Source organism: Aythya fuligula, chromosome 2 (assembly GCF_009819795.1).
Source record: "Aythya fuligula isolate bAytFul2 chromosome 2, bAytFul2.pri, whole genome shotgun sequence".
Classification (NCBI taxonomy): domain Eukaryota; kingdom Metazoa; phylum Chordata; class Aves; order Anseriformes; family Anatidae; genus Aythya; species Aythya fuligula.
In genome coordinates, this window is record NC_045560.1 from 148,198,129 (window position 1) to 148,224,117 (window position 25,989).

A 25,989-nucleotide genomic window follows, 5' to 3' on the forward strand; every position below is an offset into this window, starting at 1 on the left:
CTTGATGCAAAGGAAATAGGGCTGAGAAACTGTACCACTGCAGACCACCTTTTTCAAAATCAGCTTTAATCTTGTACAAAAAAAGCACTACATACTGGCTTCCATTGATGAGAACTTGCAGATATGATCAGTCTTAAGTTATGCTGAGTGAGCGTAAGAAGAACAACTTTACATATTTGGAAAGAAGACTTTAATAGTGTTGTTATATAGCGTATTGGCCAACTCGAGCGGGTCTTCTTCTCTTACCGCTGCCATTATTTCCAGGATTTGACTAAAAAAGAAAGATGGGTATTAGAGACGCTGAAACTCAGCACTGAACATACGTCAGACTGTCACATCTGTATGTACATCAGGAACTAAGATTCACCTGGAATAAAAACCTCCTTTGAGAGCACCAGGGTAAGATGCTCAAACCTGCAAACAGCTTCACTTCTAAGTCACTGACGTCCATTCCCTGAACACGGGTTGCTCCCTGGTACAGATTCATCTTTGGTCTTTTGACTCTTGTTCAGAGGTTATTAAACAGCCTTCTGTTTCAAAGAAAGTGTCACTTTGTGCATGTCTTTATCAGCGGTCTTGATTCCTCAGACTGAAATTCATTAACCTCCTTTCAAGGTTAAAGCTGCACTATAAACAAACGGGTTTATGGCAAAGCTTAAATTCCAGCTATAAACCTACCCGAGAGCACAGCTGCCAAAAGAGGTCATTGCAACCTCCCCTTCCTCTAGATTGTGAGGACTACACGCAGGTAGTAGCAGTCAATGTTAAATGAGAACTATAAAAGGCCTGTGGCCTTGATACAACCTGGGAAAAGGTGGCAAAATAAATTGAATGAGTAGTAGTAACACTCCGTAAGACAAAAACAAGCCACAACCTTGTCTCTGTACTTTTTTTCTTGATTTCCTAACACTTGTGTGTACAGAAAAATAGTGTACATTCTGTACAATTCCTAACAGGCTTTTTATTTTTTTCCCTAGCAGTAGGAAAGCAAGCAAGCTGCTTTGTAATATAGATGAAGGACCTCAAGTTCAATGGTGTTTGGGTTCTGGATGTTTGCCACAACTTACACAATGGTTAAACTTCTTTTTGAAGGAGGCAGAGTAGAAAAAGTTGCTCCCAACTATTCCTTTCATACTGGTATTTTCCTCGGTGAAGAATTAGCCCATTTCATGCCCACTCACGTGCTTTGCAGCCAAACAGCTTCTTGGTTTAAGGAGATGTTCAAGAGAAGATGGGGTAAAATCGGGCCTACGCAGAAATATCTGCCAAATATCAAAGAATTTCAGCCCTGAAGAGTTTTGGTGGGGCTTTCAGGTACCGACCCTCACAAGGATGCACTAGGGTGTATTATTGTAGCATCCTACAAGTTTCTGTGACATTGTGTGTATGAAAACTGCGGGAGAGAAAAAAAAGCCTCTGGTGGCTAGAATTTCAATAAAAATAGCTTCCAAGGGTGGTAGTGCAGTTATTTATATATATATATATATAAAATATATATATATAAAATCACCAGCAAAATTGAAAGCTGTCCCCCCCGCCCCCATTCACCACCAAAAAAAGACAAGTGGAAAAACCCTCCTGCCAACGGAGCTATATTAAACAGCATCTATACCCTAAATATTAAATATAGTTTGTGGCCTCACGCTACCTTTCCACTCACAACAGATCATGCTGCTCGAGAAGTCACAAAATACTGCGCTTCCTAAGGTTTAAGAGGTTCTCGGGTTACTAATCTACATCCAGTAAAGGTTATAATTAATTTTAAAAGGACAGTTGGTTTGAAATAAGGTTAAGCTAAACAAGATTTTGTTTTTCGGTTGATCTATTCGCTGCTCCACAGTCATGGACTGACCTCAGAAAGCCTCAGTACTGAAATAGCCCTTCTGTGCTAGTGTTGGGTTCAAAATAAAATTAATTTCAAAGAGTATTACAGAGCAAATAACTGCACAGAAATATATCTGCACACTGGTAGAGTCATTGTGTAAGCTTTAGCACGATCAATTTTTTCTCTGAAGTTTCTTCAGGTCTCTCAAAAACGTGGCACTGCCCTCAGCTGTCACATAACCTCTTGTTTAGACACTGCCAAATTCCTAGGTTCTTCCGTAGCATTGTGAGAACTATTTCAAAATCCAGTTCCAAACAGGTCATTTACACAACTTTTCGGAGAAATACATAGAGGCTTCCCAGCAAAGAAAAGATCTTTTGATCACACAAACAGGCTTTGCAGCTGTATAAGTACAGCCGTGAACTTTACTTGCTCCACTGAAGTCATTCAGGCGCTACGCCACAAGAAACCTTCCTGAACTCCTTTTCCAGGAGCTGATAATGAGAAGATGACAGAGAAGCCTGCTGTGACACCAACCAGATTGTGCTAACAGTCATAAAACTTCAGGCATTTCATCTGCCAGAACTATTTAACTGAGATAACTAAATATTTTCACTAAAACAAGGGCACGTTTCCTTGCTTTTCCCACCTCTGGGAGGATGCATTACAAAGAGGTGGCAGGAAACCAAGTTTCTGTACATCTAAATTCTATGTCCTGTACCCCTAGGAGTTTCTTTCTCTGATCTGTGTGTCGACCCATTACTCATAATTACTCATTAATTACTCAGTTAAGCAATACCTTACATAAGTTTCAATAAGTTTATACTCATTTCTATTTGCTACACTTCCAGTGAACTGTTGCTTTTTTCCCCCCCGTGACATTTGAAGTACTTTTCGTACTACTACAGCAGCACACTTACATTATATGGCAGGGTTCGTTTCTGTCCTTCAAGCAGTGCCCTATTTCCCATTTCTTTTTGGTAGGAAATGTCGTTTTTACGTATTTTGATCCAGCATGGGTATTTTTCACTCCACACCAAGGCGCATCTAGTTTCATTTGAAAGACAGAGTTAGGAGCATGCAATCACTTGAGAATACCATGAGATGGTTTAATCAACTGTGTCCACATACAAAAGCTCTAGCAAATTCTTTCTAGCAATGACTTCCAGTTCAAAACGGAATTTAAGAGATTTGGGCAATTTAATATCTTAACAATCTTCGTATTTTCATACCATTATCTTAGAAGTTTGCTTTTTGAAGTATCAGCAACAATAATATATAGCACTAACTTCCACTGGCGTGACAAAGATGGTGACATACACTGCATCTGTTCCACTGAAAGTTCCTGTTTTTTAACTGGTTTATATTTTACGTGCAAATAAATGCAAGGTTTTAGGCAGTTTGCTTTTTTTTTTTCCCCTTCTCTCAGATTGAGAAATTCAAATAAATACTGCTTTTTTAATGGACAGTTACTCATATGTAAAATGTATGTGCAAAAAAAATCCCACCCCTGCTCAGTAAATTAAAATCACTGCTCATTAGCCCAAGAGGGGAACTGAAGCCTTCTCCCAGCTCATTCCATTTATAGAGCTGCTGTTTCCGTTGCCATTACTGCTGCTACTGGTCAGACATCGTAGCCATCGCCCTGCATACGGTCCATTTCCACCACTCCAGCAGGATTTTGGTATCTCAATACAACTGGGAATGTGGGCTTGTTCATTTGTCCTTTTCGTCTTCCCCTGTCATGTCAGAAGCTGGCAAGGCAGCTTTTTACCTCTAGCAGAAGGCTGAGAAGGAGCCTGTGAACTCTCTTCCAAAGCAGAGCAACTGGCAGCCCTTTTTCTACTCCTGACTCCTCAATTCCTGATCCTGCCTTATCATTGCTGTGCACACACATCTTATTGCCTAAGAGCACTTAAGTCACCAACTGCTGAGCAAGATATAAAATCTTACCGGTCTCTATCATTAATCGTTCACTAGGAATTGATTTCAGGGTTTCCAAGTTGGCTTCTGTTTTCAAGGAACTAGAAGATCAGAGTTTGGTTACAAAAAAAAAAAAAAAGTTTAATTACTTTGCTTGTTGTTCTGTAGCAAAAGCAGCCTCCTAAATAATTAATAAAATCTGTTTTACTTTTAAAAGTGCTCCTGCAACTTCAAACCTTGCAGAGAACAGCAGATTTGGAGCTACACAGTGAAGCTGGCTTGACCTGGTATGTAAGCAGAACCCCCACCCGCGCTGCCTCCCTTGCCCAGCCCTCACCAAGCCATGCAACTTGAAGTCAGGCTGGCTGACTTTTGACCAGATGACTGCTGAGGTTGAGCCTGTGAGACCAGTCCATAAGGCCGATCAGGTTGCATTTGCTTTACTCCTGGATTTAACACAGCAACTTCAAACTACGCTATTTTATTTTAAGGGTGCCTCACAGAAAGCCTGCTTCCACGTTCAGTCCTTATTTATTTACGAACAAGGATTGATCGGAGGGTAGCAGAAAGGACCCAAGGCTTGATTAACTTCCTGAGCTGTGAGTTAGGAACTTTTCGTAGCTAAGAGATTAACGAGTGCAATTCTAAATCTGTCAGCCGATTAAGGGCCTACTGAGCTTTGAAAACTTGACCTCATCGTTTAAAAGAAAGTAATGAGTTCACTGCAGCTGACACTTTAAAATAGCTTTATTTCCTGTAAATAACTCACCAGCCATTTATTCCAATGTAAAGATCCAAATCTATTATAGCTGCTGCTTCTTCCTTTGTGCCATCAAAAGAATGAACCTAGAAGGCATAAATATATGTTTGTGCATGTAATAGAAATACAGACTTCACCTAAATCTCCAGTCATATACAAGTACACGCTGGTATGTATCTGTGTCATGAATACCTGTGCACAGAGTGCATTACTCAACAATTCAGACAGAGATGGGACGTGGTGCATCTGATTCTGAATTTAGGCAAAGCTCACGCTGCAATAAAACTGCTCACCACGTGTTATTAGTGACAAATGTACACAGAAAAGGCCCACTCAGTGATCCTGCTTTTGGCCCAGGAACTTCCCGTAGCTGACAGCTGGAAGGTGGGGCACCATACAGGGAACAATCCCCAACCCCGTCTGTGCTGAACTTTTATGTTCTTGCCTCTGCATTCCCTCCAGGACGCTGTCAGGGAGAACAAGGGCCAGCTTCATGTTCTTCACAGACCTCAGTCCACAGCAAGCAGGCAGTCTGTGCCATACAGATCCAGCAGAGAGGCAAGTGACAGGCCACAAGGTGCAAACCAGAACACGTCTGGAAACTGCAGCTCTCCTTCCCTGAGACCCTGCCTGCTTCCCCACCCTGCGAGGGGAATGACCCATGGCAGAGGGTGCCTGTTCCTCACTTCTCTACTCGGTACCAGCTTTGTATAAGAGAGGAAGGAAGGCGAGGCTGCGCAGTATGATGTAAGAGCATAGCGTGACAAGCACTGAGCTGGGGAAGGTTTTTGTGGTGACAACGGGGAAACTTGGGGACTGTGATATTCGGGTAAGATGTGTGGCCTGATGTTAGTGGCACAGAATAATCCAAGCTTGGATTACTTTTGGAAAGGCCCTGCCATAATGGGGTTGCTGGACTTTCTTAATCATCTCATCCGAAGTTTTTTTCCTGCTATGCTTTTGAATTAAAGCACACGATTTGAATATCTAAAGACAGAAAGCAATGAAAAGTCACATCTGGATGTAATTTGAAAATGTCTGATGTCAGAAGCAAATGTCTGAGGTTATGGCTTCCACTGGGGACATACATCCAAATTATCTGTGGTCTGAAGGCACTGCAGTTATGGACACTGCAGAATTGGCAAGAGGCCAACGTCAATTATAAGGTGCTTAAACTGTCCTCTGACAGGCCAAGAAAAACTGTTCATGTCAGCTGCAGAGCTTTTTCTCAGCCTATCCTCTTACCTTGCAGCACCCTCCCTAAAAACAACAACTGTTGAATAAGCAATGAAAACAAAAATACCAAAGTAATTTAGAAATACCAAAAAATGGGACTGGATTGCTGATATTGATTTGTAATAGCTGAAAGCGTGTAACTGGAGGCATACCCAGGCTCCATGACAAACAAGAAGTCCCGTGACTGCACTCACACACATCCTCCACACACAAAACACATGCAGGTAAAAATGAAACCCACTCTGACGTCCGAACTTACCACCCCTCCAACAAATCTCTCTCTGTTTCTTCTCATTATGTCTATGAAAAGAAATAAATAAATAAAATGTAAGAGAGCTCTGCAACAGACAAAGGTGAAAGATTCAGGTTTCTAGACTTTTCATATTCAGCATTTATTAGTGCTTGAAACTCTCAAACAAAACCCACCTAAAAATTCAGCGTGCGAGTTTCTACAGTGAAGAAACATGGGCAGTCCTGTCTGCTCTGACAGGTCAAATTGTTTTTCAAAATATCTGTAAAATAAAAATCACTTTTAAACAGAAACTCAGTCTAAGGCTAAATATAGCAGAACAGGTTTTTTTCCAGTGCTTGTACGTTTTTGCCCTCCAGAGGTGAAGACTGAATTAATAGATTTGCCATGCAAAAGCTATCACTCGTACAGTTTAAGAGCTCAAGTTTAAAAGAAACTCTTCCTCATTGTATATTCATTCATACAGTAGTGACCTGCTCCTGAAGGTGGGTAAGAAGTGGTCAGGAGCATCAGCGCTGGAAGAAGGCATAAATATATCTGCAAAGGGTGCAAACCTCATGTAGAGTGGGTCTTGGTGGAGCTTGGTTTTATTTAGATATTTGTAATGAAACAGGAACTGACTGTTCTCTCCACGAGGTTTTGAGATTTCAGGAATGGAAGAGAGCGTACCGCATGGAGACCGCTATTTCAAGAAGCGTTCATAAAAGCTGTAAGGGTGAGGGAGGGAGCATTGTGAAAACTTCTGTAGCCTCAAATGGCCAAAAACGATGCAGCCGAGCTGACTGGCCTGAGAAGTAACAGTTTGGAGTTTTTGGTTGCTCTTGCACGAAGGGCAGTCTTGCTTTTCTTGGGGTGGAATGAGTACCAGTATCAGGCATCTTACTGCTGCCCTGTTCTGCTCATCGCCTTCACTCCTTCCAATTCTCCTCCCTGTTGTGTGCCTGCATCCCTTCCTTTTCACTCATTTTTATCCTTCTCCTACCTTCCACTTCTAGTTTTCCCTTTGAAGGAGCAGTGACAGCGAGGCAGCCAGCCTATGGAGAGACATAAAAACGTGGGCAGAGGGGAGGTAAATAGGCAGCCAGTTTCTAAAGGGAACTAGTTAGCTCTGACCTGATCCTGTCACGTGCCATTTCAGCTAGTTCTGACCCCCGAGCATTAATTATCCTTCACCATTTCTTTTTGTCTGTCACACTACACCCAAACATGCAAATTGAAAGCGCTCAGGAAACAGATGAGAGGAATTTAGACATGGCAGAGGGCCACCAGTGCAGACCTGACTCAGTAGCCATATGTAACATGAGAAATGATGTTACTTGGGCAGGACAGAAGGACAACATTGTCTGTCCAGCAGTCGGGGTCTGTGTGCACATGTGGGGCTGCTTTAGGTGAAAAGCAGCCTAGGGGCATTCCCACCATTAGGCAAGCTGGTGTCTACATGCCACTGTGTATGACTCACATGGAACAGGAGAAAATGGCAGCACACCATTAGTTTTACACCTTTATAACACGCAAATAAGAAGTAGACACAAACAAAAAAAAGGTAGCACCACCTGTCATTTTGATTTGTGCAATTCTCACTTTTCTGTGTACTGCAGGTTGCTATTTCTGTGATAAAAGTTAACTTCCTTGGGCATCAGTGTGGATCTCTGAGATAAAACAGGCGGAAGAGAAATGGACTTAACATTAAAAACTGACAGGAAAATTCAGGAGGAGTTACCCCTACTAAGAATTTTTCTCTTTAGTCTTAGATACTGTGCTTAGTTTAGATTGACTAAATATAAATTTAATTGCAACTCATGATTACTCTTGCAGTTAAATAGCTACAATTGGTCGATTTTCATTCTTTAGAAGACTCATTTCATATGAAAATGAGGTTTGGAGACTGAGCTGCAAATAACCCCCATGAGTAACCCACAGGCCAACTGCAGTCTAATTTTGTACCTCCGAGACCAGTACCCCTCTCACAGTTAAGTGCCCCTACAAACAGGAAGGTGATGTCAGCTTCTTCTGTATCTAGCTGCAGGGGAGGTTGTTTGGGAAGTTCCCAGAGAAGAAAAAGAAAAAGGAAAGAAAAAAACATAGGGAAGAAACTATGGAAAACTGTAAAGAAATCGGAGATACAGTGATTAGAATGCAACAATACAGATCAGCAGGCACCCAAACTTCACTGGCTCCAGTACTTAAGGAGCAGCCACCTTCTTTTGGATGAGACTCACTCAGTGCTCGCTCTGTTTCTTCTCAACAAGGAAGTTTGAGAACATTCCTGCATGTTTGTTTGCAGATATAGTTTTGACCACAAAGATTAAACGCCGTGGTACTTCCAGGTTTGGAACCAAGGCACTAACAGAGCTGCAGCTGCTGCTTTCCCTGCCCCTGAGCCCCGTAAACCCATCTCAACAGCACAGAAGTGAAATTTCTATACACTCATCAGTCCGTTTATAATGTGATCTTCTGCATAACACGGAGGCACCACCTTCACCTACCATTCAAATCACCACTTACTGCTGGACAAGTTAAGAAAATGGTGAAAGCTTCAGACAAAGAGTTCCCAGTGGTGCTTCAGCAAAGGAATTTCATCTTTATTAGCTTTTCAACCCCAGAAATGGGATGAAACAATCATTTCCATCTTTACAGGCGGAAATTATTCAGAAGGAAACACAGGATAACTAGAAAAAAATCATGATTAGATGCTAAATAAACTGGAGGTCACGCTCAGATACTACCCACAGGGAAATTGTCACACCCCCTCTTCCACAGGGGAACTCCTGACAGCCATCCTAGCGGCTGCTCCACCACCTGAGCTGCAGCCAGGCTGACAGCTGGTGTGCTGCCCACCAGCAGCTGTGCTGCGTTTCACACTTCACCTTCCTCTTCTGTTCATTTATCAAGCACACACGGAGCATTAATTTGAAGAACTTGCTCTCCAGCCTGTTAAAGGTCATGACCGTACCCAACCCAATACTGACTGAACAAAACCAAAAACAAACTAACCTCAAACACCCCGACCACACTTCACAAACACATAAAGGTGAACAGCATGGAAAGCCGCCTATTTAGGAGATAAGGAGTTTGGAAACACAATGTTTGCAGCCATCTGTCCTTGAGGCTTTCAGCAGTTCTTTGCTCCCTTGCGTTTTTTGCTTTGGGCTTCTTCATCACTCACCTCCTTCTACCTGCAACTTCCAGCAAGGGCTTTCAAAAGAGCTCTTTGGAGCTAGATTTATGTGTTTCATTTGATTCACTCAAACAGCTCAGGTAAAGACTTTCCATCATTATCAACCTTAATTAGTAAGGATTCACCTACCACTTTAGGAGTGATTTCCGTTCCACCCTGTCACCTCTTGCCTTGCAGCCCAATTTCAATCCATCCAGTTAGACTATTTTCGCTACAGGTTGTCAGCTACAGTTCATTAGGTAAGGACAATCACATTTATATTCCTTAAATTTTCTTTCAAGAGCATCAAGGATCTTAAAATAGGATATTCCTCCAGTGTCTTAGCTCGCCACAGAAAATAAGCAGGTGTTTATTTATTTATTTTATTTATTTTTTATGAATAGCACTTCTTCACAGTATACACCAGTGAAGTTGCTGTACGGGATGAATGTACAGGTAGAATGCTACCAAGAAAAAAAAAATCGGTCCAATTCAGTGAATATTTTACTGTATGACTGTAGCATTACAAAGAACTGACTAACTACCCACTGAGAAAATGTGGCAATTAGAAAAGCCACACCTAACCACTGCCCCCCAGTGACTACATCTGCTCATTGCAGTGATATGCAAGATAATTCATAAATTCAAATGAGGTGAGGGATGAATCACTCACTTCTTCCTACACTTATCTCTGTCCACAGTTCTCTCTGTAGACAGAGGTTTTCACTAAGAAAATGTGAGCTGATTTTAGGTGTTTCTTCCACCCAGTATCTCTGCTGCACAGATTACCTCAATATACAGCTCTCTCCAGCTCCTCAGGTTCTTTTTTTCATCAGCTCTCACCCATCTCAGCAAACACTGCCCTTAGTAAAGGCTTCCTTTTCTCCACTGCTCACTTATCCTTTTTGACAGCTCTGTTCCCTCCCCCACACCTTCCACTCCAACAACCTAATTCTTCTTTCACGCACCACAATTATATTATTCTTCCTATGAGCCTTCAAGGGTTCCTCAGTATTAGCAAGAACGAGTATCTGCCATACCCAGAAACCAACAAAATCTGATGGATTTTACACAAAAGGACGTGTAAGTCAATACCAGGCAGACAGCAAAATGCAGAGCGCAGCACTTCTTCAATGCAGGCATCCTCCTTTAAAGTCACATTTTTGTTAAAAAAAAAAAAAAACAAAAACAAACAAACAAACAACAAAAAAAAAAAACAAGCAAATTGCAGAACTATACAAAATGCTACTCAGGAGAATAAAAGACAGAAAACATTTCTGTAAATTGCTACAAAGTCAACTTAGAGTCATGCAAAGTTTCTTACTTGAGTTGGGTGTCCTTTGGGCAAAATTCTAATCTATCAAAATCTGCAATTGGAAAGAACAAAACCCCCAGTTAGTTAGGGTGATAGGACTTTTTCATTTACCGAAGGAAAAAATAATATCAAAACACTAAGGTAACACTTACCTAGGCCACATTCTCCGACTGCTATTACCTTTGTCTTATTTTTTTCAATCAGATTTTTTAATTCAGATAAATACTGGTCCGGGCTACCCTGCTCGAATTCTCCGCAGCGTGTGGGATGGCAGCCAGCTGTACTGTAAAACATATCTAAAGCAAGACAACATTAGAAGGTTTTAAGTAAAATAAGAAAAAAAATGAGTTTATGTAAAGTATAGCCAGTATCTGAACTTTTTTTTTTTCCTTATTGCTCTCAACTTTAGAAGGAAACTCCTTCTGAATGTATTTATGACTTTATTACACTGACACTCTGTGCTTTAATGATGCCAGACAGCATCTCTATTCAGGGCTGGAGGCTTCTCTTTACTGCCCATCGTTTCGATGCAGTACTGAGGTGAACTATTCTGGTGCAGCAGCCCTGAACAAATCACAGAACTGTTGAGGTTCAAAGGCACCTACCTCTTGAGATCACCTAGAAATCAGGTTACCCTCAGCTGTAAGATCTGTAGGCGGTATGTGATTTCCCTTCACACCTCCAAGTTAGCTATTAATGAATTTTGCAAGCAACACCTAGCCTGATTTATCCAAAAATCCAATCCAGATTACCTCACAGTGCCAACACTAAAAGATGTGCCAACACTAAAACTGCCTTTACAAAGAATGTACGAGTACAGGAGGAAAATATATACATACATATATACACACACGTATGTAAAGGCCCTGAGCTAGTATGAAAGTTGGTCCTGCTTTGATGGAGGTGGGGAGGTGGATTCAGTTGGAACAGGTTTCCCCCTCAGGTTCATTCTGACCTAAATTACTTTATGATTTTTTTTCTGTAAACAGTACTTTAATGTGTGTTTTGCAGTTCAAATACATCTTTAAGTAATCAGTGGAATGATATTTGCCTAAGGAAGAAAGGGAAGGACATAGTCCTTTCAGTGGAAAAAAAGGGAAAACCATGAGAACAGTAAAGAGGAAGGCAGCTCTGCTGTTCAGCTGGTCATGATAGACTGGTAAATTACACTAAAAAGAAAAATCACAAAGCAACTTACATTCCACATCATACAAGCATTTCAGATTATTTCTGGAAGAGAGCCTTGGCAAAAACTTTCTGCTTCCAGAAACACGTGTAGTTTGCTTTTTCTAAACATCAAATTATCTATAAATAGAAAATAAGAGCAATGGCCAATTGCTTCCATCACCCAGGGATATAAATAGCACCATAAAGCCACGCACAATGCATTTATTCCACTCTGAAACATGATTCTTTTAAATTTTAATCCGAGATTCTGTAAACTCCAGGGGCTGTTCCTTTTAAACTGTTAATTCTGTGAAGATTGTATTTTTGACTGACAACATAAGTTCAAAGCAAACATACCATTGGTCTGTGCCAGCTGCAATGCATCTTTACTATCTTGTAGACTCCCACCTGTGATCAAAAACTTGAAAGAAAAGTACTGTCAGTACATTCTGCTTTGAACACCAAACACAATGCGTAAGAAAACACTCAGAACTAAGAATCTAGAGAGAAAACAAGAGAAGGCAATTACTAATATATATATGACAAAGTTTCATAATTCAGTAACACATCTCAATGGTCCTCAGGAGCTAGGAAATAGTCTAGGTAGCAGAAATTGATTTTTTTAAAAATCAAGTACCTTTTATACTAATTATTTCACACCATTAAATGAGTAAAATACTTCTATTTGCAGCAATGCTAAGTTCTAAGACAATGACTCAAGAAATTTTGAGTCACTGTAGCACATACAAATACAGCAGAAGGGACGATGATTCTGTATTCGCTGCAGTGTGGTACCTTCCTCATCAGCAGTGCTTTCTTTTTGCATCTCGGTTCGTTTCCCACTCTTTCAGACAAGAGCCTTTCAGCAAACCATCAAGATGGCTGTTCCTCTTCTAGAGGAGGGTTTATTTCTTTATTTCTAATGATCCAGCCTATCAGTACAGCAGAACAGCCCATAACAGCGTGTGATACATTTTACTTTAATTCATATTTTTGCCTTTATAACATATTGAATTTAGAGATGCTCATATAGGCAGGCTAGAGTATTGTAACTAAAGCAGTGTGGTCCACTGCTGAGAACACTGATCTCAAGGTAACAGTTACAAACTTGCCAATATTTACTAGCAGACATTCAGGTGTATCAACCATAACATTTCACAGGTACTTCCAGCTTTTCTGCCACTTTTACATATCAAAATACCTGAAGGTTCACCATCACAGTTTTTTGTTTGGACCTGCAGCAGTAACTGTACAGTAAGAGTCACACAGGATAAAAAAGAGACAAGAGTTGTTGCTCATAATATAACTAATGTGAAAACTTCTGGAAAAAAAAAAAATAATAATAATAAAAAAAAACAAAACAATTATAATAGGTCAGAGGAGAACATCATTCTGTGTAAACTATATAATGGAAACTCTACAGATCACATATTATAGTACTGAACTATATCCTGAGCACCTAATGATCTGTGCAACCTAAATACAATGCTACCTGCACAGAATATTTTTGCATTATGGCACTAAAGAAAGTGCATTTTCCATTGCAAGTTCCAGAAACATTTGTTTTCATACTGGAGCACTATGAAAACAAAATATTTAAAAGCAGTTTAAAATACTGAAGAAGTTTTCTAATTATAAGAAATTACCTTTTTAACACCAACTTTGACTGCTCTCTCTACCACATCCAAAAGGTCATCTGCAAAATTTTACAGAAATATCACTAACTGAACTTAAGGTTTTGTGGCATAATTTAACAACTTTTGAACTAAAAATTTCTTTCATGCAATCAAAATTCCTATCACGAACAATCTTTGAATGACACTTTAAAAAAGAATAGCAGAATGCAATAACTGAAGACCTGATCTAAGTCCAAAAATCAGTGGATATTCTTCACGTATTTTAGGAGGCTCTTGAATATATATATCTGCATATAATTATATACATATAATCTATAATATGAATATATATATGAAGAATGCAAAAGAAAAAAGCATCAGTTCTAATAACTATGACTCAGCAATGCAATACTTTGATAGTTTATTGTTCCTAATTCTCAGATCAGCTTCTTTCACATTATCTGAATGTGAATACATCAGCATTGCATTCTGCTCTCAAAGTAGTCACCTATATGACAACTTAATAGTAGCAACTCAGTAGGGAAAAAAATAAATGTATTTTGCTTAGAACATCTAATTTAACCTTCCAGTACCTAAAGGGGACCTACAAAAAAAAAAAAATAATGGAAAGAGACTCTTTATCTGGGATAAATCAGCGATAGGACAAATGGTAATGGCTTAAACTAAGAGTGGGTAGATTTCGATCAGATATAAAGGAAGAAATTCTGTACTCTGAGGGTGGTGAGGCCCTGGCACAGGCTGCCCAGAGAAGCTGTGGATGCCCCATCCCTGGAGGTGCTCAAGGCCAGGCTGGATGGGGCTTTGGGCAGCCTGGGCTGGTGGGAGGTGTCCCTGCCCAGGGCAGGGGGGTAGAACCTGACAGGCTTTAAGGTCCTTTCCAATCCAATATCTTATTTTTGGAGAAAAAAAAAAAAAATCTAGTCTTACTTTCTGACAAACAAAAGGTTTCCCTTTTAAAAAGAGTAACTTTACCTTGATGTTTTTGTGTTCCCCTGTAGATACCTCTGAACATAGGGTCTGTAAGGTTAATACCGATATCTGTAAAAACAAACAAACAAAAACCAAACATAGTTATTAGCATCATTCCACATTTCATTCTGAGAACTCCAGATGTATTTTAGAGGCGTACATTAGAGCTGCCCTCACCACCACGGGCAGATTCCTGGGCACTGCTTACTGCCACCACCTGGGCTTTCCCCACCAAGCTGCCAATTCACCTCAGCAGTAGGAGGGAAGGCAAAACGCAGCAACTGGCACACAGCCTTTAACTCGGTGTTCCTGTAAATGCTTTTATCCAATCTAATTCGATAAAATTAAAGATTATTGTCCTGCGAAAAGCAGGGCGAGGGCTTCCCGGAACCCCCTGTATTTGGGAAGGGGGGACCTCAATGAGCGCACAACAACCCCTCAGAGAAAGCCCCAAAGAGGGCATAACTGTCCCCAAACCCTTTTTTTGTCGGCTCTAACCTCTCCTCAAGGGCAACCTCATCCCTGGGAGCTGGGGGACAGGGCGACAAACCCCGGCGAAGCGCCGGCCATGTCACCACAGCGGCCAGCGCTCAGCCCCTCGCGGGGAGCGGGTCCCTCAGCCCCGACCCTGGGTAGAGCACGGAGGGACCCGGGGCTCGGCGGACACAACGAAAAGGGGGACGGGGACACGGATAGGGACCCCCTTAAGCCACCCATCCCCTCACCGATGAGCTTGGCTCGGTTCATGGCGGCGGGCGGAGCTCGGCGCCTGCGCCCGGCCGCCACGTTGCCGTGAGGCGGAGCGCATGAAGGTGAAGGGGAGGGCAGCGCGAAATGGCGGCGTACCTCACGCACCAGCAGAAGGTGCTGCGCCTCTACAAGAAGTCCCTGCGGCACCTGGAGTCCTGGTGCATCCACCGGTGAGGAGGGGAGGCGGCGAGGTGTAAGGAGCGGGGCAGGGCTGAGCCCCCGCCGCCGGCTTTCCCCACTGAGACGGGACCCCCATGGGGTTGGGGGGGGGTATCCTCGTCTTTTTCCTGTAAATGTGGCTGAAAGGGTGAGGAAAATGCCAAAATGTCTCTTCAGCCTCTTGTCAGCGCCTGCAAAGGCGCTGGATTTATGGACGTGAGGCCCTCAGGAGCCCTGTTTTTGTGTAGGGTTAATAGACGATGTTGTCATTTTCTCTGTGATGTTTGTTTTATATTTTTTTTATCCCCTACGCACCGCGTGTGCCTGCAGGGACAAGTACCGCTACCTTGCCTGCCTCCTGAGAGAGCGGTTCGATAAGAACAAGGATGTGAAGGACATGGTGAAGGCTACCGAGCTGCTGAAGGCCGGCCAGGAGGAGTTCTGGGCACACCAGCACCCCCAGCCCTACATCTTCCCCGACTCCCCTGGCGGCACCTCCTACGAGAGATACGAGTGCTACAAGGTCAGGGGGCTGTGGGGTGGCTGTCAGTGTGCTTGCCTCGCTCTTCTGGCCCTGAAAGGAAGGGGAAGGTGTTAAGTAGGCTTTAATATGGCTGCAGTTTGGTTCAGCTCGGTGCTGGGAGTCACATTGCTTGCCTGGGAGTTGTGTTTGTGTGATCACTTGAAATGGAGCTGGCTGCTCTGTCAGAGGACGGCCAGCTTGGTTTTGCTGGGATTTAAGGAACTGGAAGCTGCTTGGTGATGGGTCAGACAGACAGAGTGACAGGGTTGGTGACAGTGACAGAGGACAGGGAGGAAGCAGCACCACCCTTTGTGGTGACGTCTGGTCACAGCCCTGGTCTCTGGTTCTGTCAGAGCTTGGTGTCAGCCTGGCTGCTGGGGAGCTTCTCTTCACTTGGCCTTCTTTCTTCCAGCATTTTGAGGAATGATACAAATTACCGTTTCCTTCAAGCCACTGCAGTGCCAAATAAGTGTTTGAGGGCCATTTTATGGTGAGCTGTATGCTTAAAAATAGCAGCGCTGTTCTTAATGTAAGGCACTCTGCAGTTTGGCTCCTCCCCTTGATGTATTAGTGAAAAAACAGGCTTCACAACAAACCACAGCATTTTCACTATTTTGGCGTTTTCCCTTTTAATGCACCACGAGACGTCAGCACTGATCTAGAGATCTACCCTTTTACTCCCAAATCTTGAAGGTGGTGCTGATGCAGAAGACTAGATCTGATCAGCTCCTTACAGATAAGAAGCCATGTGAAAGAAAGAACCTGGCACAGATTTAGAGGCAGAAAAAAAGAACACGAGTGGGAATGGAAGAAGAGAACTAAAGCTTATGCCAGGGTCATGAGCCTCAGTAGTACTAGAGAGAATGGTGAAAACAAAACAGAAAAAAGGTCAGTTGAGCAATGATCAGTTTTCATACAGAAATATAAATGGATTTACTTTTCTTTCCTTTGCCTTGTTTTACATGCTAAGCCTGTGCTTTAAGCAAGTGGCTATCAAGGGTTTGGCTTTTTGGTTTATCAGGGACTGTCCATTGTAGATGTGTTTTTTTTTTGTTTTGTTTTGTTTTTTAATGGTGCTTGGTACGTATATATCTGTATTTAATAGCTGGTCTGTTCTTTCTGTAAAGCCAAAATTTTATTCAGCAATGAGAATCACAGCAGGGAACTGCAAATGTCACTGGATGAATAATGATACCCAAACAACTTAATTTTAACATAGATTTTCCTTATTTTTTTTGTCAGTGTTCTTATCTTTAAAATATTAACATCCAGTGATGTACAACAAAATAGTTCCATTGAAAGAGGCCTTCAGGGATCACCTAGCCCCACTGCCTGACCTCTTCAGGGCTAGCCAGAAGTCAAAGCACACTAATGAGGGCATTATCCAGATGCCTCTTGAACACTGGCAGGCTTGGGGCATCAACCACCTCTCTAGGCAGTTCCGGTGTCTGACCACCCTCACGGTACAGAAATTGTTCCTGATGTCCAGCCCGAAGCTCCCCTGGCGCAGCTTTGTGCCATTCCCACGTGTCCTGCCATCATCAGCACCTCCTTCCCCACCTCCTCAGGGAGCTCAGGGAGCAGCGAGGTCACCTCTCGGCCTCTTTTTCTCCAAACCAAGCAAACCAATATGCTGCTGCAGAATTCTGAATTCAATTTTTATTAGGATATCCATCCAGAGCTGGGCCAGTCCTCTGGAGGTTGAACCATAATCAAGATCTAAAGGCCGCTAATTTTTGGAATAGCTGTAGACGAGCAGAAGTGAGCTGTCAAACGAAATGAATTAATAGTTGCAGAGAAGGATCTTTAACCTGCTGCCTTTGGGGATAGGAGGGGAGGAAAATCCATCTTTTCCCCTAGATGGAATTATTTCAGGAGCTTTAGAGTAAAGGGAGGTGACCTGGGGTCTGTCTTGGAGATGCTATGATTTAAGCGAGTCGCTATCACTTCACCTCTGACTAAGGAGAATCCACGAAACAGATGAAAAGCTCTGCCCTCTGCCGTGTGGTGACTTGTGCCTGACAGTAGATAGCTCTTACATGCTGATTTTATGTCATACTTTGTTTCATGGGGTATTTATCCATTTTAATAACAGGTTTAATGAGTGTGTTAAGTTCTTTCGTGTGTTAGTATTCTACATATAGATTTTACATGTTTTTATATACATATATAATAAAGCTATTGCTTTGTTGCTGTTTTTTAACAGATTCCTGAATGGTGCTTGGATTACTGGCATCCTTCTGAGAAGGCAATGTATCCTGACTACTTTGCCAAGAGAGAGCAGTGGAAGAAGCTGAAGCAGGAAAGCTGGGAGAAAGAGGTCAGTGCTTGTTCAATGCCAGGGGAAGCTGCTTTAGCAAGCACTTTGTGTGGCATTTAGCTGTGCTCTTGGAAAATATTTTAAGTGAGAATGTTGAATGCCTGCTGTGGTCTTAGGCTCTGCTTTGTTAGAACACTTTTCAGTGTGAAATGCTGGCTTGACCTGAAATGTGCACAGATCTGAGCTACAGCTTCCTGAAGGCCATGAAGGGAATTTGGATGGCTGAATTTGATGGGTGCTAAACCTACAGCCATCCTTTCAGTTAGTGCAGGGCTGTTGGAGCTCTTTTAGTAAATTCTGAAGTGGGATGGGAAGAGATGAATGAGCAGAGAGTTCCTCTTCTGCTGTTGTGAAGCTCTGAACGTGTTGTGGATGAACCTTTAACAATTATTTACTATGGACTTCATCATTTGGGAATCCAAGCTAACTTCTGGTCAACTTAAATTGAGCTTCAGTTGGAAAAAGTTGATTATCCCAAAATAAATGTTTAGATTTGGTTGTAGAGAACTAGTTGGATTACGTGTAATGTGTTACTTCTGTCAGAATTAACACAGTGGCAGCCAGCACTTCCACAGCTTCAAGAAATGGTTATTGATGACACCCAAAGGGCTGATGGGGGCATGAAAAAATAGAAGTCTCCTCCTGACTCATATGGGAGTGTTTTAGGACCTGTAATTTAACTGCTGATTTTCGAAGAAGTGAGAGAACGTACTTTATTTCGCAATGGCAGACATGAATTATAAGGAAGTGATGACCTTTTAAGCAAAAAATTCTCTTGTAAACCACTTTTCCCTCTTAGAAAGTCCTTCTTAATTAGGTAATACGAGCCTGCAGTGATTACTGAGTTTGTAAATGAGTAATGGGGACAACTGAAGGCACTACTGCTAGTTCTCTTCTGAAATGGGGTCAGTTTCTTGGGCACCAAAGCATTTTTTTTGTGTCTTGTGTTCTAGGTCAAGCAGTTAGAAGAAGAAACTCCACGTGATGGTCCAAAGACTGAAGCCTTGCCTCCTGCTCGTAAGGAGGGGCATCTGCCACCGCTGTGGTGGCAGTTTGTGACAAGGCCCCGTGAAATGCCCATGTGAAAGCCTTGCTGCACGTGAGAATTGAAGCGATCCTTCCTCTGTAGGCAGTAGGTATGCCAGTGAACATACGCTACTGCCATGCGAAATAAAGCCAAGTGAAGTGAAACTGAAAATGTTTTTGTGACTTTCTGGTCTCCTACTACAGCAGGCACACACTTCCAGTTGGCGTGGTGTAGAACAGGGGACTGCTAACATCTACACTGTGCACCTAGAGTATATGGTATATACTTGACCAGCCAGTGAAGGGATTTTTGTGGGATACTAACAGCAGAGTGAGTTCTAGAAAGCTGAATGCTTACTGCAGCTTTCACAGCAAGAGTTGGAAAATCTGACTGCTGGGACTGAAAAAGTATCCGCATAAAACCCGTGTTCCCAGAGAAAAAAATATAAGCTTAATTTCATCTGTTTTAAGGACTAAACATCTCCAGCTTGGAGATAAAACAACAAAAAAAAGGATTTTAATTTGGCTTTTACATTGTCATCTTCAGTATGTCTACATGCTTGAGTTTGTTTAAAAGGACAAAGAAATTGTCTTCATATATTCCACCACTAAAAGTTTGTCTTAGGAGGCAGCTGGAGCTGTTCCCTGCCCTCTGGTGGAGCTGGTTCTTCTCCCCCTCAGGTGTCGGGGGTGTTCGTACACAGGAAGCATCACGGGGCTCTGGTACAGGGCTTGCTCTCCCAGCATTGCACTTACCTCAGTTACAAATGCTTTACAAAGGGCTAAGAACACATGGAGGCAAAGCTGACAGGGCAGTATAGAATCACAGGGCAAAACCCCTCAGCCTGCTCTGCCTCTCCCTCAGCTCTGAGCTGCAGGTGGCTGTCGGCAGCTTTGGTGCCCGTGTGCTCACAGGAACACCACAGAACAAGCATTTTGTGCAGTTTGTGCGTGTAGATGTGGGGGATTCATGCTCACTGTGAATGGCAGGGCTGTGCTTTGCAATGATTCAGCCTGGCTGATGAGTGCATGGGGTAACAGCCATAAAGAGACGGGGATGAAGCTCTAATCCTCACAACAGGACGGGGTTCCAGCCAAAGCACCTTGAGTTTTCCTTTAATGTCTTCGTAACAAATGGAAACCTGAGGACTAAAATGAATCTGTCACAGTGGCAAGGAAATAAATCAGGCTGCTGCCTGGTAGCTGCATGTGGGAATGCTGCCCTCCCTCACTACACTTGCTCCCGAGAAGGCTGAACAACAGCAACAAAGAAGTCTTCAATCACTGGGAGCTGTGTGGGAGCTGGCACTTGGGCTGCGCTTGATAAATTCTGGCTGAAAGCATGCGTGGAATTGACAGCAGCAACTTTCCTCTGGCAGTGTCATGGTTTGGGGTAGAATAATTTTCTTTGTCGAGGCCCCTAAACTGCTGTGCTTGGGATTTGGGATGAAAATAGTGGTGCCAGCACCGGTACCGCTGCTTTGGTTGTTGCAGGGCAGTGCTCACCCAGAGCCAGGGACTCCCCAGCTCCTCGTGCTGCCCTGCCAGGGGCTGGGGGTGCCCCAGGAGCTGGAGGGGACACAGCCAGGACAGCTGGCCCCAAATGCCCCAAGGGACATCCCACAGCACGGGGATGCTCAGCAATGGCAGCTGGGGGAAAGAAGGAGGCAGGGGGGTGTTGGGAGTGGTGGCGTTTGTCTTCCCAAGGCACCGCCACATGGGGAGTCCTGGTGGCCTGGGGGTGGGACAGGAGAAGGGATTCCTTGCTTTGCTTTGCCTGGTGACTGTCTCTGTCCCATCCCATGAGTTCAGGCAGTTTTACCTCTTGTTTTTAGAGGTCTGATGAAGGAAACCTTGACATCCAGAGCTCTAGGAGCCGCGAGTCTTCAAGAAGCGAAATGCAGAAGTTTTCCAGCAGTTCTTTATTTATAACGTAGGCTTAAGCAATCATTACAATGTAGAAGGGAGACACACTTACAGCAATTATTTATACCAGTTTAGAACAAAAAACTGCACAGGGAGAGGTCAACTCTCAGTACAAACTAGCAACTAAACCACAATAATTTACCATTAGAAACATTTTATTTTTTAGCTGTGACACTGCTTTTACAATATGCAAAAACACAAACAATAGAACTATCCAAAGTGTTTTGTCACATTCTTTCTACATTGAATTTGGCAACATTTTATATTAAATTTTACTGATTATACTAACGTTTAAGAACTAAACAAGTGAAAAGCTGTACTCCGGTACAGTTACATCCATTTATTTCAAAGGTTTAAATAACACTTTTAACTATTGAGATTATCTCCTAGCAGTTTTTGTTTATGCAAAAACCATCTCAAAGCCTCATTTGCACAATGCATCAGCTACTGAATCAAGATTGGTGGGCTACACCACAGGCACTACTGTTTAGTATATTCTGTAATAAGGAGCTTGTTTTTCAAAGAAAGGAAGGTTTAATAGTTTCTAAGAATCATGCCTTTTTTCTTTTTTTTTCTTTTTTCTTTTTTTCTTTTTGCTTTTAAGCCATAACAAAAGAAAAAAAAGGTCAGCAACCACAGCAGTGTAAAATGTTATATCGAACACAGCGACTACACAGTTACTAGAAGGTTCACATCCAATGCAGTTATGTATCAAAGCATAAGAGGTTATGTGGGTAAGTCCGAAGCCAACAGAAATCTGCAGAGCATTTGGTGGAAACCTGCCCCTTTTCTGCGTTATTTGGTGCTTTTTTCACCATCCCAGAGGCACTGGTCTGGTATCCACCCACGAGTGGGTCAGCTGTGGGTGGGCAGACGGGTCAGAGCACCGGTGGCGCCCCGGGGTCTGCACATTTCTATCAGCTTTAGGAAGCGGGTATTGCAGCAGTAACTTACTGTTACTTGAAGGAAAAAATCCAACTCTTAATAATTCTATCAACAGCGTTCCAAAAAACATGACTTAAAGTACAAAAAAAGAGGCGGGAGTGGTCGGACTCCCCATGTTACCAAATAAAAAACTGTATAATCTCCCCACCCCCCACCCGCTGCCCCATTGCTTTCGGTAGTTAAGAAAAAAGCCAATCAACTGCCATTTAAAAGAAGTTAAGAAAAACAAGCCCCTGTATTGGAAAGAAACATTCGCAGTTTATTAGATCACAAGCTGGTTACACCTGTCAAATTGGTAAGTGTTTTCTCAAAATATTTGGGCTTTCCAAGGTGCCCAGCCTGCTGGGCACGGTCAGAAAAAGGCATTTTGATAATAGCTAAGAACTCCCTGCTTGCATTTTAAAAATGTTTTCACATTGATAACTGCCTTAAGCCTGTCGTCCTTGTTTGTATTCCGTGAAAGGATGAGTGGAACAGAAAGTGGAGGTGGAAGAACCAAGCCTACACAGTTAAGGCTGCATGCATGTGACTGAGAGTTGCTGCTGTGCAGTCAAAAAGAAATGTGGAAAAAACCCAGTCTTTAAAACACCCTACAGAAACAAAACACTGCAATCCAATATGGCTTATTCTGATGCATTTACCATGAAGCTACTAGTAATTACTCCTACTAGGCTACTCTTGTGCAACAGCATCTGCTATTTTGATGGCATCTCCCTCCCCCCACTACCCCCAAATACTCTACCAACTGCAGGTTTCTTCCTTGCATTATATATTGCTTTTATTGTCAATTTTCATTCCTGCTTTTCAAACTTTCTTTTTTTTTTTTTAACACTTAAATGAGGATCTATTCCTTACTGCTTGACTTAAACTTTAAATTAAGTCCCATTGTTGGTTTTTTTTTTCAACCTCACTATTACAAGGCGCTCTACAAAAGCTTGCAAAAAAGCCAAATTTTCATTAAATCCCTTTGCTGAAGTTAACTACTCGACTTTATTTTTTTTTTTTCGCCTATGATTTAAAACTTTACAAAGAGTTATAAAAAAGGTAAATGGGATTTGGCACCTTCAGAAAAAATTAAAAGTGTAACTTAGATCAAAAAAAAAAATGCAGAACCAAAATCATTGATATTTACAAATTAAAACACCAGTGAAGATTATGTCTTACTACGCTCTTTCACCTTGTTTGCTCTTTTAGAGTACTTCCAGACTGTCTGTTTACCGAGCATCTTAAAAAAAACTCATTGATCACAGATTGGAATGGATAGAGACAAATTGGTTTCCTCACAGTTCCTTCTCGGCGGCTAGTACTCCGGCAGCTCTCTCGCCCCTAGGAGATACGAGGTGCTGAGCGGTCGTTCGTGGTCGTCTTCTTCAGCTTGACGCCGCGCCGAATGGCGTTGAGCATATCTTCCCCTTGTGGCACATCCCCGGGGCTCAGGTCCCCGGGATCGAGCTCCAGCTGGCCGCCGGGCGCCAGGGTGCTGACACCATCCCGCTCGCTCTCTTCCCCCTCGCCCTCCGGCACCGCTTGCCTCTGCTCGTCGGCAGCGCTCAGTTTCAGGCTCGACGGCGGAGGGTTGACGGAGGCCTGTCCGCTCCACGAGGATGAGGGCATGCTGCCCACGCCTTGCCCTCCGTCTCCGGCCGCTGGAGACTCCAGGTTTTGCTCGGGGCATTCTTCGGTCCCGGCGAGGGCGCCGGGCAGCCCCCCGGGGATATCGGGGACCGTGGGTGTTTTGACGGGAATCACCGGCGTCTTGATGGGAATCGGGCCTGCCCCGATGGTGCCGCGTCTGACCGAAGGCTTGGTGGAGGGCGTCCGTCGGATGGTGGCGACGCCGGGGGTGACTATGACCGGTCCCAGCGTGGTTGGCAGACCTGCAGTGGAAGCGGGACGCTTGGTCTGAAACATTCTGCGATACGACTGACTAATGTCGCTGTTTCTTGGGATGGTGGAGGATTTGTCAAACTCTTGCTGCTCTGCCTCCTGGTCACCACTCACAGAGAAATAATCATAATCTGAAACTGATGCCAAACGACACAGTTAGGAACAAACTGGAGAAGGCGGCCGAGTCACGTCGTTAAGGCTAAAAGCACATCTAACCAGAAGGGCCTGGAGGCCAGTAGCAATTAGGAGAGGTTTCACCTCTAGGCAGAATGAAGTCTGAAGCGTGGTGACCAAGATTGTCGTGCTGTGTGGCTGAGGCCAGGCACTCCAGCAGACCAACCCTACACGTGCTCAGGTCTCTCAGGAAAGGGAATGAGCAGGGTACACATTCGGTGCCTTCTCTAAGAAGAACTGATTAAGTAACGAAGACTCGGTGTTTGTTGCCAACACTAAGATACTAAAACTGGCATCCTACACGCCATATGTTACCACTTGTAGCTACAAATACTTCAAACAGCCAGTGACTAAAAAGTGTACTTTATATTAGGCAGCGTGGGGCTCAGGGGACAGTGTACCAGTGATTTCAGCAGCAAATTCGATTATTTTGCCAACAAAGTAAATCCCAACTGTCAGCTCTGAAAACTCAGCCTAAGCTTCAATAATTGCATCAGGCTCCTTCCTTTCCAAGTAAATGCTGAGCCAAGCTAGGCCTCCTGCAAGCCCTGCTGCCTCTTGTGACTGCGCAGCACAGCTGAGCTCAGCTGAGCAAACAGCATCCTTGCTGCACTGTCAGCACCAAACTCAGCCCCTCTCAGCTTCCTGCGGGGTCTGAAATGGCACAAAACCCAATACCTTGGTGCAACTTCCCAGGTATCCCCAAGTTAAGGTCTCCAACGCATTCTTTTTCCAGCTACAACAACTTCTGTTTGTGTAGGAAATCGAAGGTCACAAAAGGAAACAGAACAGAATCAGAGCACAGATGGAACGAGAAAGCAAAGCTCACGAGAGTGCAATTTTGCTAAGACAATAGCTCGGAAAGGATACTACCACCAGAAGAAGTGTTTGATGCAATACTAGCATCATTTTAATTACTTCTTTAAAACTGCATCTTGGTAGCATACTTAAGCTAAAACTCATTCTAGTAACGAACAAGAAAACGTGAGTGCACACAGTGCAGAAATCCAGGCTTCTGTTGAATTTAATCCAGGCTGCATTCCAGGCTGGAAAACACTTCATGACAGCACTCACAGAATGGCTGAGGTTGGAAGGCACCTCTGATGATCAAGCCCAACCTCCCCTCTCAGGCAGGGTTCCCTGACAAATATTATCCAGGAGTGCATCCAAACGTGTCTGTAAGTACCTCTGGGGAAGGAGACTCCTCAAATTCTCTGGGCAACCTGCTCCAGTGCTCTGTCACCCTCACAGTAAAGAAGTTTTTTCTCCTGTTCAGACAGAACCTCCTGTGCTGCCATGTGTGCCTGCTGCCTCTAACCCTACTGCTGGGCACCAGTGAGAAGAACCTGGCCCCATACTTTTGACACCCTTCACAACTTATACATATTGATCAGATTGCCCCTGAGCTTTCTCTTCTTCAGGCTGACCAGTGCCAGCTCCCTCATCCTCTCCCCACACGAGGAATGTTCACCCCTTTCCTGACTGCAAAGCCAGTGATGGCTGCTGGAATACAGCTCCCTGGTGCTGGGGTGTGAGTATACGATGGCCTGGCTGAGAGGACTCAGAGAGAGAACAGCTCTTGAGTAGCACATCGGGTCAGTACTGGGTACCTTGAGATGGGATCGTGTCCTCTGAACAGCACGGAGTTGTCGTCTGGGTGCTGTAACCACTGGAGCACTGCAAGGAATCACGGCTGCTCCTCTGGGTGTCAAGCTGCAGACCTCTTGTCAGAGCGAGTGCCAGCTCCTCGCAGGACTCCATCTCCTCACCCTGCTGGTTACGCACAGAAAGGAGACACGTTATTTGCTCGGTCTTCACCAGCTCTTGGCTGTCCCTTCTCCCAAGCAGAGCTTATCACCGGTATAATAGATCCAACAGGACAGCGTCCAACCATTTATTGGGCTTAGAAACAGGTGCTCCTTGGGATGCCACTGCTCTGCAAACACAAATGCTCTACAAACAGATGTCTTACTCTCTCAGTGTCTTACTCTCTCACGCCCACACAACTTCCACTGACCACATCACCACCGCACCAGCCCA

General features: G+C 43.5%; 3 protein-coding genes across 22 annotated transcripts in view; 1 reads left to right on the forward strand and 2 right to left on the reverse strand.

Moving 5' to 3' along the window:
• Positions 1-49: 49 nt before the first annotated feature.
• On the reverse strand, positions 50-15,026 carry TATDN1 (TatD DNase domain containing 1). Of its 5 annotated transcripts, none has more exons than XM_032180940.1 (12): positions 14,965-15,026; positions 14,243-14,308; positions 13,280-13,329; positions 11,991-12,054; positions 10,619-10,762; positions 10,476-10,518; positions 6,171-6,256; positions 6,004-6,044; positions 4,518-4,594; positions 3,779-3,849; positions 2,746-2,872; positions 50-271 (listed from the first exon to the last, which is right to left on the reverse strand). In XM_032180940.1, the coding sequence occupies exons 1-12, from the start codon at positions 14,984-14,986 to the stop codon at positions 169-171; spliced, it is 894 nt and encodes a 297-aa protein (XP_032036831.1). In that variant the 5' UTR covers positions 14,987-15,026; the 3' UTR covers positions 50-168. The 5 variants fall into 5 exon arrangements, with proteins under 5 accessions (XP_032036831.1, XP_032036832.1, XP_032036833.1 ...); XM_032180941.1 differs by lacking the exon at positions 14,965-15,026 and adding an exon at positions 14,738-14,930; XM_032180942.1 differs by lacking the exon at positions 14,965-15,026 and adding an exon at positions 14,417-14,706.
• On the forward strand, positions 15,022-19,189 carry NDUFB9 (NADH:ubiquinone oxidoreductase subunit B9). Its single transcript, XM_032180945.1, has 4 exons — positions 15,022-15,159; positions 15,479-15,671; positions 17,878-17,991; positions 18,945-19,189. Exons 1-4 carry the CDS (start codon positions 15,074-15,076, stop codon positions 19,074-19,076), a joined length of 525 nt encoding a protein of 174 aa, XP_032036836.1. The 5' UTR covers positions 15,022-15,073; the 3' UTR covers positions 19,077-19,189.
• Positions 19,190-20,924: 1,735 nt separating this feature from the next.
• Positions 20,925-25,989, reverse strand: part of MTSS1 (MTSS I-BAR domain containing 1) — a 117,502-nt gene continuing 112,437 nt past the window's right edge. For 13 of the 16 annotated variants that reach the window (XM_032182136.1, XM_032182126.1, XM_032182132.1 and 10 more), the window contains 2 exons: positions 25,560-25,722; positions 20,925-23,912 (listed from right to left, as the gene is read on the reverse strand). In XM_032182136.1, the coding sequence (XP_032038027.1) occupies positions 23,215-23,912; positions 25,560-25,722 (861 nt within the window). In that variant the 3' untranslated portion in view covers positions 20,925-23,214. The remainder of the gene's footprint in view (positions 23,913-25,559; positions 25,723-25,989) is intronic. The other 3 variants (XM_032182133.1, XM_032182121.1, XM_032182127.1) reach the window with 3 other exon arrangements.